At 47.7% G+C, this 14044-nt stretch overlaps 1 protein-coding gene across 3 annotated transcripts in view; it reads right to left on the bottom strand.

Moving 5' to 3' along the window:
• Positions 1–14044, bottom strand: part of SRRM4 (serine/arginine repetitive matrix 4) — a 154573-nt gene that overhangs the window by 35741 nt on the left and 104788 nt on the right. For 2 of the 3 annotated variants that reach the window (XM_086681810.1, XM_086681809.1), the window contains exons 2-5: positions 10589–10735; positions 6442–6528; positions 4103–4174; positions 1499–1525 (exon numbers count right to left, since the gene is read on the bottom strand). In XM_086681810.1, coding sequence (XP_086537936.1) covers positions 1499–1525; positions 4103–4174; positions 6442–6528; positions 10589–10735 — 333 coding nt within the window. The remainder of the gene's footprint in view (positions 1–1498; positions 1526–4102; positions 4175–6441; positions 6529–10588; positions 10736–14044) is intronic. The other variant, XM_086681811.1, reaches the window with a different exon arrangement.

Below are 14044 nucleotides of genomic sequence, written 5' to 3'. Positions count from 1 at the left end.
TGCTAAATACTTTTCGTCAACAGTCTCATTTCACTCTCCCTGCAATCTGTGGGCAGAGGCACATTTATTTAATATGTACTCATTTTACAGATGTGGAAACTGAGCCTCAGCTAGGCTGAGAAACTTGGCCGGGATCACACAGGTGAGCTAGGATGTGGCCCCAGACCATGGGTCCCCAGAGCCTAGGCTGTTGGTTGATGTTCAGTCAGTTTCTAAGAGCAAAGAATGGAATATATAGGGAGACACTCTGAAGCTTCATGAAGCTTGGCCGGTTCTGTAACGTACTGCCCGTGATTATCTAAGTATCTGTTGTTGTTTTTTTAAGTCAGAGGGCTGGGGTATGGACGGGTCCGGTGGACAGTGATGAGGCGCGTTCCCAGCATTACCAACTAGAGGCCCCAGAGGGAGGGTGAATGCTATTTGGTAGTTCAAGCCAGACTGGCTTCAGGGGGGTCACCAGGAATGCAGGACCGGCCTAGGTCCTGGATAAAGGGAAAACCTTATACAACTGCTGTTGCACCTTGACGTCAGCCGTGTGATTTATCTCCGTGTTTGAGACTCAGCCTGGGCAGTGGAAGAGCCCAGGACCTCACTGAAAGGTCCAGGTTCACGTCCCAGCTTTGCTGCTCAGTCGCTGTGTGACATCAGGCAAGTTACCTGTCCTCTGGAAGACCCAGTTTCCTTGACCGTGAGGTGGGGCCATTGCTCAGGCTGCTGGGCTGGGAGGCTGGCTGACATTGGTAATCGCTCTCTACCTGTTAACTGGATAAACAAAAGAACTTTGCACTCTGCCAACTGCTCTAGGTGTGGCTGTTATTTAAGAAGCCACTGTAGGGTGTCCTGATCCTGTGTCTGACAGACGTGGGTTTGAATTTTGGCTCTGTCACCTGACTCTGTGTCTGTGGACAAGCCTGTCACATCCGTCTAAATCTCAGTTTCCTCATCTGTAAAATGGGAAGAATAAATACATCCACTGTACAGGGTTATGATGGAGATCAGTGGAGGTTAAATACACACACACATGGCAGGGGCTTAGTGCAGGATCCAATTTATAGTGGCTACCCTGTAGGTGACAGCTCGATCTGTGCTCACCTACTGTTTCCAGTCCAGTAGGACTTGGCCTCTGTCCCTTGGCTAAGATCTGGGAAGGCTTTGGTGGGGTGGCTGGGGCCGATGGTTCCCTATATGCCCCAACCTGGGATTTCAACGTGATAAAACAGACTCTGACCAGGGTAGCCAGACTTTCCAGGGAGGGGTATTGGTGGGGGCTGGTCCAGGAGCAACCATCCAGCCTGACGGAACGCAAAAGCTGGCTTGGAAGTTTCAGGGAAACCAGCCCAAGGCCCTCATTTTGGAGGAAACTGAGGCCCAGGAAGATGCAGGGGGTGTGCTCAAGAGCACAGAGATGGAGACGGAGAACTGACTCTAGAAGCTGCCTAAAACCTTGTTAGGAAAGCAGGAAGCAGAAGCAAGCAGCCAGAAATGACAAGGTTCTTACCTGTGCCTTCTCTTCTTGGAGAATGACCTGATTAAAGGAATTAAAAGGAAGAGAGACAGGGAGGGAGGGAAGGGAGAGAGGAGGGAGGAAGGAAGAAAATAAATACAGGTGAGTCTGAGATTTGTTTTCCTGGGACAAACGTATCAGTGCATTTATGGTCATGCTACACGGGGGTCAGGACACCTGGCGAATCCTCCTTCTGTCACAGATTTCGGACAATGGACACCATATGGGAGATACTGGTTTGCATTTTGACTTTCAGTCAAACCCACCGGAGCTTCAGTCCTCACCCCAAAATTGTCAGTGAGCCTGTCTCAGTTGGGGGTGGATGAAGGGGATATACAAGAGTCCTCTGCCTCCTCCCCTACCCCCGGGTGGGGTGAGCCTAGTGGTGGACTCTTCATCCTCCTCCTCCTCATCATCACGGGACAACCAGCTCCCACGTGTGGAACTTAACTGCACCAGGCTCCATGCTAAGCGTCTCCCACACGCTCAGTCTTCACCCAAACCCTGGGAAGTTCTAGTAACAACCATTTTGTAGACGCTGAAGCTCAGAGAAGTTAGTTAAGTTGCCCAAGGTCACACAGCTCCATCCACGTAAGTCCTAGGGATTCTTCAGAGCTCCGCTCAGATATCACCTCCTTGTAGCATTTTCTGATCCCCTCAGGCTGGTTGGGTGCCCCAAGCTTGGGTGAGCTTCTGAGCTTAGTCTTATACTGCCCTCTGCACATTATAATGACTCATCTTCCCCACTAGAAGGTGAGCCACTTGAGGTCCAGGGCTGGGTTTTGGTCACTGTTCTGTTCCCGAAGCCCAGAATCTTATTCATAGGATATACTGGGTATTCAATAAATAGATGTGAAAAATGGGATTCTTTTTTTTTTTTTTATTTTAGCCCTGAAGCCATGTTTATGGAGGGGAGAGAAAGAAAAATCTCTATGCATCCCCCACCCCTAGCTCCTATCTCCAAAAAAGTCCACTATCATTAACTCAACATCTCAAGAGCTTGGAGAAGCAGGGCCAGAAGTAGGGTGGTGCTTAGCAGGTGGTTTGGAAAATACCAGCAATAGCATCTTCCCCTCTTAATCTCCACCTCCTGGGCTAAGCGTGGCTGGCAGAAAAAGCCGTTCCTAACTTTCTGGCACAGTCTCTTTCTCAATGAGGAGAAACCCTTGAGTGAGAAGCCATTTGACTTCTAAGATCCTGATATGGAAAGGTCCCCCAAAATAGGACAGATTGGTCAGCAGAGGAAGGCGGCATTGCCGCCACAGGGGACCCCACGTCGGGAAAGGTTTCTAACACCAAATTAACAACGTTTTGCTAATCAGCTTTCCCACGTTGTGCTAAGCGTGGACTCAACAGTCGAAATGTCTGGGCAGGCAGTGGACATAGCTGGTGACACGAGACTGAGTTCAGACCATTCTGGCAACAAGGGCTGAGATGTGGCCACACCCCTGGCTTGGAAAAAGCCACTTTGGGGGCAACTTTGAACCAACGGTGGGATGCAGGGGGGAAACCCACATGCACTCTTCTCCTTTGTTCCACTGTGATTGTTTAATTGCACAAGTAATCCACCACTGATGTAGGCAGATTGGAAGAGAGGGATAAGCAAAAAAGGATATATATTGCTCTTTCCGTACCGTCCACAGCCAAACATAGCAAAGAACTTACACTGGGAATTTCAAACTCCCTGCCCCCAAGGCCAAGCGGGCTTCGTAAATGTGTGTGAGGGGGCGCTAAGTGGGGCCTGTAGCACACGAAAGCACCTATGCTCTGTCTAAATGCACAGCAATCCCTCAACCCTAGCTGGTGGCCTCCTGTGGGAAAAGTGGCCCAGTGAAGGCAGAGCTGCTGATTTAACGGAGGAACTGGAAAACTTGATTTTTTTGTTTTATTATGCAATCTCCCAATTATAAAATGCTGAGTTGGCCCATGAGCCACAGATTTGAGTCCTCTGTTGTACATCCTTCCAGTTCTTTAATTCCCCCCCCCCCACACACACATACATGTGTGTGTGTACGTGTGTGAGTAGTGGGCACCTTTCAGAATGTGTGTCCAGCTCACAATGCCCCTTAACAACGTCCACAAGGGTGGACAATCCCAGAAGCCATGTTTTACATGTTCCATCCTCTAGGACAAGTGGGACCCACCAGAGAGGCCCTTCCTTGGGAATCTGGAATAAGGAACAAGCCAGAGGGCTCCTGTGTCTTCTTGTGGCTGGGTCTGCCACAGGAAGACATGGGAACAGGGTGCAGCCGTGTCTCCCTGTGTGGAACAGGGACTGTGTATCCTGCTTGGGTGCTACCAGCTCTCCACCCCCCGGTCCCAGCCCCTCACTGAGGTCTGACTGGTTCCTGAGACACTCCTGCCTCCTTATCATCACACATCCCTACGGGCCGGAGTTGGCTTTAGTGGGCCTCGGTTCCTTGCAACCAAGTTCTAAGTTAGACAAGAAAAAGGAAATAACAACACACAGGTGAGTATTGTACATAAGTGAAATGATAAGTTTCCCAGTGAACTTTGGGCGCCACCCACTCCCACCCCAACCCCCACCCCACCCGGAGGAGGAGGAGGGTGTTTGCCAAGGAGGAAGAAGGACAATACCTGTGTCGCTTATGTTTCTTGGAACCTTTCTTCTTCTTTTTCTTGACAGGCGATGGACTGTATGATGGGGACCTGCCGGGGGAGGAGACACCTTCAGAGGGATGTTCTTAAGGGCCAGCATGGGCTTTCAGAGACCCTTCTCCCGTCCCCACACAGGGTCTCGCTCTTTCGGTAACACACACAAGGGTAATACTGATACTGACATTAACAGTACTTGCATTTATCTGTTTGATATAATCAAGTCTGCATTTGTTTTCAATGTCACCATGTGCTTTATAGGCATTACCTCATCTAATCTTTCCACACGTTCCCCACGTAGGGGCAATTGCTACCTTCCTTTTTCATACAAGGAAAGTGAGGTTCAGAGAGGTAAAGTGACTCATCCAAAGACACACAGCTAAGACGTGCATGAGCCGAGCTTCAAACTGAAGCCTTACTGAGAGCAGGGGCCTTGCTCTCAATCCCTTTTTTGTCTGCTGTTCTCCCCTCAGCTCTGCCCTTCCTCTCAGATACTTGAGGTCTCTCTTGTGCCTCACCCTGTCTCCCCGGTAGGGCCGAGCCCTTGGAGGAGACCTCGTCAGGCTGTGGTCGGCACGGGTGGTGCTCTCAGGGGTTACCCAAGAAACAGAGCCACCCCAGGAACCTGACTATGATTCAAGACTGAAGTTCAAGTGACCTGAGTTCCAAGCTTGACTGTACCCCCGACCCATGAAGTCACCTTGGACATGTCACTGCTCATCTCTGCATCTTTCATTTCACCACTGACAAAATATCAAGGCTGAAACAGATTAGGAGTTTCAAAGTCAATGCCAACAGGGGCCTCTCAGCAGGAGGGGTGTAAGACAATAGAGAGTGGTGAGGACTGTGGTGAACCCGAGAGCATCTGCTTCTCAGATCGGCCAGAGGTCTTATGTAGGAATGCAGCCCTGGGCTTCTGGAACGCCTGCCTTTTCAACACAAGTCACCAGAAAAACACATCTTCATGTGAAATCTGGTTTTTAAATGACGGCCACCAATTAGACAAAAGAGGAGCACTTGGGTGGTTCAGTTGGTTAAGTGCCCTGACTCTTGATTTTGGCTTGGGTCATGATCTCATGGCTCCTGGGATCAAGCCCTGTATTGGGCTCTGTGCTGACAGCATGGAGCCTGCTTGGGATTCCCTCTCTCCCTCTCTTTTCCTCTGCCCCTTCCCTGCTTTCTCTCTTTCTGTAAATAAATAAATAAACTTAAAAAAAAAAAAAAGACAAAATAAGCCCTTGTAGGTCAAACAGAACATGTCTTTGGGGGGAAATGCAGGGTTGAGAACAACTTCTCTTAGGGGACCACAGCACCTGTCCCCCAAACACATGCCCAGGGGACATTTATTGGATGAACAATTGAATTAGTGAAGCCTGATTTCCTTCTTTGAAGTGTTCTGCCCACCCCTAAAATCAGGAACCTCAAAGCCACTTGCCCCAATCCCCCCCCCTCACCCTACGATGTAGGGTCTTCATTCACACTCCCCTCTGGGTCTTCTTTGGGCCTTAGAACGAGGCTAAAAGGGCATAGCAAGAACCCGGAAAATCTGGAGTTGGGGCCCGAGTCATCCAGACACTGCTCTCTGCTGCCCCCTGCAGGCCTCTTCAAACACTGCCTCTGAGGTTTGGCGAGATTTTCAACCTGACCCCCTCTGGGTCTGGAACACTGGACATAATTGTCGTCTTGAAGAAAATCTGGAAGTACTTTTAAATTAAAAAAAAATTAGAAGAGATTTTACAAAGAAAAAAATCCATGGGGCACAAAAGACTAATTGCTGGCCAAAAATATAAACTTCATTTTCCTTGGCATTCATCTGCTAGGTGGGAGTCGGAGAATCAACTGAGGAGACTGGGATCCCTGTAAATCTGTCACCCTCTGTCCCCTGCCTTTTTTTTTTCTCATCTCTGAAATGGGTACAATAATGTTTGGTAAATTGTGGTCAAAGGGAAAAGACAACATGGAGATCACAGTGCTTAGAGCATAGCCCTCCACACAGAGTAAGTTCTCAAAAAAAAAAAAAATCATATTCATGGTGATGATTCTGCTGATTCACTGGTCATTTGTTGTGTGCCAGACACTATGACAGCTCCTTCCACAGCCATTTTTCTCCATCTGATTCTCACAAACGCCAGGTGTAATCGGTGTTTTATACAAGTGGAAACAGGCACAGAGAGGTGAAGGGTCTTGCCTAAGTCACACAGCTAGATAAGAGGCAGAGATTCAAACCCAAGGGGAGTCACTGTTTGACACTGAAACCCATTTTACCCCTACTTCATCCTTTCTCCCATCTTTAAGATTTCATCTCCCCTTAGGACGCTCACCTCCTTCTCTTCTTCCGGGTGGATTTCTTCTTTTTCTTCTTCCCCCTGGAGGAAGTTGGTGGCGTCAGGTCTTTGTCACAGGAGGCACTGTGGGGAGCACAGAGTCAGGTATTAGAGAACCCAGGACGCCCCAAGCCCCAACCAGGGCTGCTGCTGCCGAGGAAGGAGGACCCAGCTCCTTGGAGGATGAAGGACCCATGGCGAATACCTAATTACCACCTCATGGTTGATTTGGTCATACTGCAGATTAAGCACTTCAAATAAGGAGTTAATGCCGACCTAATGAGACAGACGTTGTACTGTTACCCAAACACCAATTGATTATTTAAAACAGAGTTATAGAGGTTAACTGCTCCTTAATAGATTTATTATTGAATTTGCAAATGGCTCACCTTGGTAAATAAATCACTTTTTAAATAATTAATCAGCAGTTCAGCACCCCCCCTCCTTCCCCAGTACTTCATGTCCATCGTTCTTGCCGGAAATTTAATAGGAGGAGGAAGTTATGTTAAGTAGCAGCTGATTATTAAAAGTATATTTGCCGAGGTCTAATGTAATGAGATACATATCTTATATCGCTTCACAGAACCTCAAAAACCTCTGCTCTTCAGGAATAATTATTTCCCATTCAATTAAATTCAAATGCTCTGGCTGCAGCTGAATGAAGTCAACTTATCTCCTTTTATAATTGGGGAAGGCTCCAGGGATTTTTTTTAAAACACTATCCTGTGGCAAAAGGAGATGGGTTTGGGAAGAAAAACTGCTTGGGGACTGAAACATGCCCACTCAGTTGAACGTTACCGGGAAAATGTAGTATCAATAAGAATACTATTGTCGTTATTAGCGTTAAGACCACTATCATTGATCCCCTTATTATGTGCCAACCGTTTTACATATACAAAAACACTTTGAAGGCGGTATGACTTTTAGGGTCTCATTTTACAGACACAGACCATAAAGCACAAAATCATGAACTGGCTTGCCCATGGCTGCATCTGAGGTGGGATTGCAGTCAAGTCCTGTGTAATTCCCACCCAGAGAGCTTTCCCACAAAACCAACTGCCTTCTCAAACTTGTTTATGTGGACATTTCTTTTGGAAGTCACCCAGCTCTTTAAAGGCCATCATCAAATGCTGCCATATTGAATTCCATTCTAAGAATCTGGATCATTATGGGTAGTAGAAAAAATGACCAAGCGACTAGACTATCTGTTAAGGTCTCTGCATTGCCAATAAATAAAAATTGTATAGTTATATCTAGAACGTTTTCAAGAGAGTCACTTTAAGCAGGCTTAAATCAAATATCACAGGATTAAGTACCTCACTACTTAACTACACTTATGTGTTATAAAGCACAAAGCATAGTACACATGTCCAGGAAGCAGACGGGCTGCTTGTGTAACTGTGGTAGACCACTTCCAAATTTTTCCGGCAACAAGTGCTTGACACAGAGTAAGAGCCTAATAAATATTTGTTGGGTGACCTAATGAGGGGTGAATGGATGCAATAATTTAGCCACTTGTTAAATTATCTTGTTTCACATAAACACTTCGCAGTGTAACCATTGCCAGGAATTTGAAAGAAAAAAAAAACCCCTAAACATTTAAGGAAGAAATGCTTAAAAAGGAAAAAAAATCCTTAAAGCTGTGTCTTATAAAATAGAGAAAGATCTCAATGTTTCAGACAATTATTCTCACTTCTTTTTCTGGAACCCCAGGGTCCCAAGGAAGCAGGCTTGGGAACCACTTACCCTCCTATGTGAGCGATGGGGTCAAACGGAGAAAGGCCTTGACTTTGGATTTTAGGTCTGTGAGGGGAAAATCAACCCCTTCTGCAAATCCTTTTTCTTCCTCCTGTACCTGTGTGCCTAGGTGTGCCCTCACAGCAGGGCTGGAGGGGCCAGACTAGTGGTTAAGTAAGTACACCGCAGTCACACAAGCAGCCATGAAATATGCAGCGGTTAAGTGTTTAGTGATTACACACGGAGTGGCTCCGTTCACAATGGTCAAACATGCAGACTCTGCAACCATAAAGAATGCTGGCTATAGACGCTGACACACTCCCGCTCCATTACCTCCTAGCTCAGCTACCTCTCCGGGTATCACGTGCATCATCTGTGAGATGGGAATAAAACATGATACCCGTGTCCCACGTTTGTCACAAGCAATGAGGCCCTCACTCATGCAATGCGCCCTGGTCTTCAGCAAGTTCATGTAAAAATGTACTTTCTATTATTGTATTTTTTTTTTTTTTTTTTTTTTTAGCATGTCAGAGAGTGGGTCTCAGATAAGAGAAGGGAGCAACACACTCCACAGTCAAAGGGACTCTCCGCAGCCAAAGTGACAACATGGTATCCCTGTTGAGATTTTCATGCCTGGAGCCTGCTCTTCGGGCCCCATGGCACCCCCACAGGCATTCCCAGCGCCCCCCACATTCTAGGCTCACGGTCAAGATCTGTACATGCATATCTGATTTAATCCTCACTCTGATTAGGAGATATATATCTCAATATTCCCATTTTATAGTTGTGAAAACTGAGGCCTGGGAAGGAAAACTAAGTCCCTAAAGTTGCTCGGTTAGTACACGTCTATCTCTATGACACAGTCTCTCCCTTGGATTGAGAGACAGTGTTTTCGAAGTATAGAAATGCCCTTTCTCTCCCCTCTCTCCATCTCCCTCAGCCTCTTATGGAAACAGCTTTTTTCCTGTTTCCTGGAGAGAATTCTCCAGATCTGATGTTGACCTTCACTTCTCCAAGCTGATAGGACTTCACTCTTTCTCCCCCATTGACATCAGAGCCTAAGTAAACCCCGCGGCCGAGACAGTAGGTGGGTAGAGAAGTGGACTTCACCTGTCAGTGATATTCTGGCTTCCCAAACCACTTCTTCCGAATTCAGATTCTTAACTAGACAGCCCTGCTCATGGGCCTTGGGAGTCTATGAATCCTCTGAAATGGTACGTGGAATTTGGGGAGTTTTCTTGGAGCATATCCACACTTTCCCTGGTGGCAGCACTCATAGCTTCCATGTAATTCTCAGATGGGTGCCTAATATAGTTTAGAGTCTGTACCTTAGGAAACCAACAACTCCAGGACATAAAGAGAGAATCTGGACCAGATCAGGGGTCCTCAGGCTAATCTTGATCCTGCCACCTACTGTCCTCAGTTTCCACACCTATAAAATGGCTTTGACACCCTCTGATGCAACAGGAAGAGGTAGGGATTATATCTAGGGCACACCATTGGCAAGGACACTAGGTTCATTTTCCACGTGTCACTGAGTGGGTAGGTACAAGCCCAGGGTAGTGAGAGAGTGGTGAGTTAGTTTCAACCAGCTGATAAAACCAGATAATAAAGACCATGTTGTCAACAAAATTGATTCTCCAGAGGCCAAAGACAGACTAGGCTTTATATGTGCAGGGTGCAAAACTTGAAAATAGAAGCCAGGGGATAGATTAGCTTTTTCATTAGCATCAAAGTATAATGTGGTAGGTGTTAGTCTAGGATTTAAGATCAGAGAGACCATATTTCAAAACTTCACTTTGCCACTTACTGGCTGCCATATTTTTGGCAAGTTACATTACCTCTCCGAACCTCAGTAAAACGGTGTGTCCTCAGATGTCAGCACAGTGCCTGTCACCAATGGGTGCTCAAGAAATCCTGGTTGAATAACTGAATTTAAGGAATAAATGCAAAGATCTGGATCTCAGGAGACAGATCTGGGCTGAAGTCATGACTTGGGAATAAGAAGCTTATAGAGTCATTAAAATGGACAGGAACTAGCTCCATCATCTAAGGCAAAGGCAACAAACTTTGACCCCCAGGCTGTATCTAGCCTGTCTTTATAAATAAAGTTTTATTGAAATGCATCTATACACCTTATTTACGTAGAGTCTGTGGCTGTTTCTGGGCTACAAGGGCAGGATTGAGTAGTTGTGGCCGAGTCCATCTGGTCCTCAAAATATTTGCTATCTGGTCCTCTACAGGAAAAAAAAAAAAGCGTGCTGACTTTTGATTGGGTTTAAGGGTCTGAAAGAGGAATTTGCAAACAGAAGGAGAGGAAGAGTGGTCAGAAAGACAAACTTCACTTCTGCATTCTCAACTTGAACCTCCTCACTGGACCCCAGAGAGGGTTGGGTCAGCATGTCACCTGCATGCTCTGGCAGGACTGAGCTCCCGGCAGGCCTTGTCTCTCTCCCAGCTGTTGGTGCCCAAGGCCTCGGTGGCCAGATGCTTGCTCAGCTTTTCCGAGGGTCCATCCTGAGCTGGAACCACAGGGCTGCTCTGGGGTTCTGTCCTACAGGGGAACAAATAAAGAGGCTGAAATTGTTAGGATATGACAAGGTCTTCACGTTCATCAGACATTCAGAGACATCCTAATATGGCCCAACTTTCCTTGCAGTTAGGTTGGCACCGTGAGAGATTATCTTTGGCCACTGGTCTCTCAGTGGAAGTGACGTGTGTCATTTCCGGTTTGAGCCAGCAAGGTCTGTGTGCCTTCTCCAGCTCTCTCTCCCTCTGTTGCAGTGACCTTGGAGGTCACATACCCCGAAAGGTGAAGCTACTTGACGGAGGAGAGATGCCTGAGCCACATCGGACTTTGCATGATAGAAATAAGCCTTGGTTGGGTTGAGCCACTGGGATTTAGGGGTTTATTTGTTACTGTGGCATTGCTTATCCTATCCTATCTTGACTAAACCACAGGGAGAGGCTGGAAACCAGTGTTCCACATCCTTGCTCAAAACATTCAGTGGAGGCCAAAGCATGAGAGAATCAGTTCCAATGCCCCTTTGCCATTTCTGTCCCATTTCCCTGCCTTATCTCTGGATGGAAGAGGTGTACATAGTTGGGTTCAAACACTGTTTCCACCACTTAGTAGATAGAAGACTCCATCTCTCTGTTTTGCAGTTTCCTCAGTGATCAGATAGGGAGTAACACTAGTCCTTATATTGCTGAATGGTTATGAAAATGAGATAACATAAAGCAAACAAAACGGCCTTAAAAAGTGTCTGTTCCATTCCCCTTTGCTCCACTTTGGTGTCCTTGGCAGGTATGAGGCCACCTACCTGGGATGCAATTCCCATGAAGGCCTGAAGCTCATCCCTCTGCCTCTGAGAAGAGCCCCAGACAACTCTAGGAAAACTACCTGAGTCCCACTTCCTTCTTTGGGACCCAGAAAGGAGAAGGAAGTCACCTAGGTACTCAGTCTTTGAAGACACTGCCACTCATATCTCCTGGCCCCCAACCTCAGGAGTTTGGGAGGAACAGGTGGATTTGGCATCATCCAGCGAGTGCCCCTCCCTCCTCACCCTGCCTGCAGAGTCCGGGTCAAGCACTGACCACAGGCAATAGCATTTCTCCTGCACCAAGCACCTGCAGCCAGTGCATCAAGACTGGTTTTATGACTCAGGATGAATGCATCTGATAAGCCCCCTGCTCCTTAGGGCTGCCCAGAGAGCAGGCCAAACCCAGTCAATACTGAAGGAAGGGCAGCAAAACACATCCGTCTCTGTCAGCTGCTTATCAGTGCATCTTTAGAAGCAGAGCTGAGAGATGCGGCAAGCCCAGGAGGGATGGAGACTCTTGTCGGGGCCGTCCAGCCCTCCTCACTGCCCACGCCAGGCTTCCAGAACTCCGGTGTTCCCTACACCTATCTGCTCTGCTTCTCCTACTCTGAGGGCTCCATTCCCATGCCTCCAGTCTCTTCATATGGAATTCTGTCCTGATTCTGCTCAAACAACTCAGAGCTTACAATTTCTGCCCAGTGCCCAGCAACACTTGCCTCCTGTCATACTTGACCGGGCCTAGGCTAACCTGCATCCAGGCCAGTTCTAAGTGTGGGGCTGCAGTGAAGAAGAGAGAGGTGTCCCCTGTGATAACGGAGTTTACATTCCAGACCGGGGGTGGGGAGCAGGTCTAAGCGCATACACAAGTAATAACGTGGCTTATTGGATGGCAATAAATCATGGAGAAAATGAAACAGTATTCTGTAATGGGAGGGGGTGACTGTTCTTTTGTACAGAGTATCAGGGAAGAAGGCCACTCTGGAAGTAACCGGGGGACGGGGGCTTAAAGGAATAGGAACTCACCTTGCAGTGAGTGGTGGTTTTAAAATGTGTTCACAGAGTCTTTGACAGCCCTCCCATGAAAAGATGCAACCTAATTTCCTTCCCCTTGAATACTGGCAGGGCTTAGCGATTTGCTTCTAATGACTCGAAGGCAGTGCAAGTGATAACACGTGACTTCCGAGACCAGGTCACAAAGGCGGCTTCTGCCTCGCTCCCCTTGGACTGATCACTCTGAGGGAAGCCGTCACCACGGGGTGAGAACCCTCAGGCAGCGCTATGGGGAAGCCCGCTTGCAGAACAGCCGAGGCTTCCGGCCACCAGCCATGTGCACACGCCAACTTGGAAGTGGACCCTCCAGTCCCAGTCGTGACTCATCAGATGACACTGCAGCCCGGGCTGACATCTGCGCACAGTCTCACGCGAGATGCCCAGCCAGAGTGGCCCAGCCAAATTCCTGACGGGGAGACATCAGAACTGTTTGTTGTTGTTTTAAGCTATAAGATTTGGGGGGGGGGGGGGGGTTGGGTAATCCGTTGCCTGGCGATGTACAGATTCTACACAAGTTATCCATGGGAAGTGGAAAATGTGCTCCAGGCGGAAGGAATGGCAGGTTCAAAGACCCTTGGCATATATTCACAAGAGAGAGCAAGCAGGGCTAGGTTGTGGTAAGAGGGGAGACCAGAGTTCGCGTCTTGTAGGTCATGGGACTCTGCGGCTGAGATGGCACGGCTTTTGAACAGAGGACTGACTCACATGGTCTGCCTCACATTTTAGAAGGATCAGCCCAGTGGCTGAAGACACTAGACGCAAGGGAGGAACAACAGGGAGGGAGGTGCATGCAACTGTCCAGGTTCGGATCGGTGGGTTGGTGATGGAGGTGATGAGATGTGGTCAGATTCTGATATTTGAAAGTGGGACTCTAGCATCATTTGCTGCTGGCTAAAGGTGGGGTGGGAGAGAATAAGAGAAGGGGAGGGGTCAAGGATGACTCCAAGGTTTTGAGCCTGAGCAACCGGCAGGATGGGTCCCCACTGATGAGGTAGAGATGGTGACGCCGGGGGCAGACTTAGGGGGAGATCTAAGCCCTATTCTCGGATATAACAGTCCTTTTGCTACTATGACTGCAACTCCTGATATGAGCTGTTGCCATTTCATTATTTTTCCTCACGCCAGACTATGAGTTCCCTGGGAGTGGGACTGTGTCTCACTGCCCCAGAGCCCACTGTGTGGTAAACACTCAACATTTGTGCAATGAATAAATGAAAGAGCACATGCATTGGCTAAAGAGAACACGCATTTGTTTCAAAGAGTTAGAAAGGGATTTTGAGATGCTTTGAGTTAATCCCTTCACGTCACAGTTGGTGGAAATAAACCAGCCAATGCCTCAGTCAACTCCGATGGCTCAGTTGATGCATTTTCTATTGTACCCCGTATTTCTCCTAGAAAAGTGATCAGCGAACTTATCAATGGATGTGTGTTGCCTTGAGCTGGACACATGTAAGAATGGGGTTTTGGACTCTGGGGCATTATAGGAAACC

This window comes from Puma concolor, chromosome D3 (assembly GCF_028749965.1).
Source record: "Puma concolor isolate L17-30 chromosome D3, mPumCon1.1.hap2, whole genome shotgun sequence".
Taxonomy (NCBI): Eukaryota; Metazoa; Chordata; class Mammalia; order Carnivora; family Felidae; genus Puma; species Puma concolor.
Note: the sequence above shows the minus strand (reverse complement) of the source record. Positions and strands in the feature narration are given on the sequence as shown.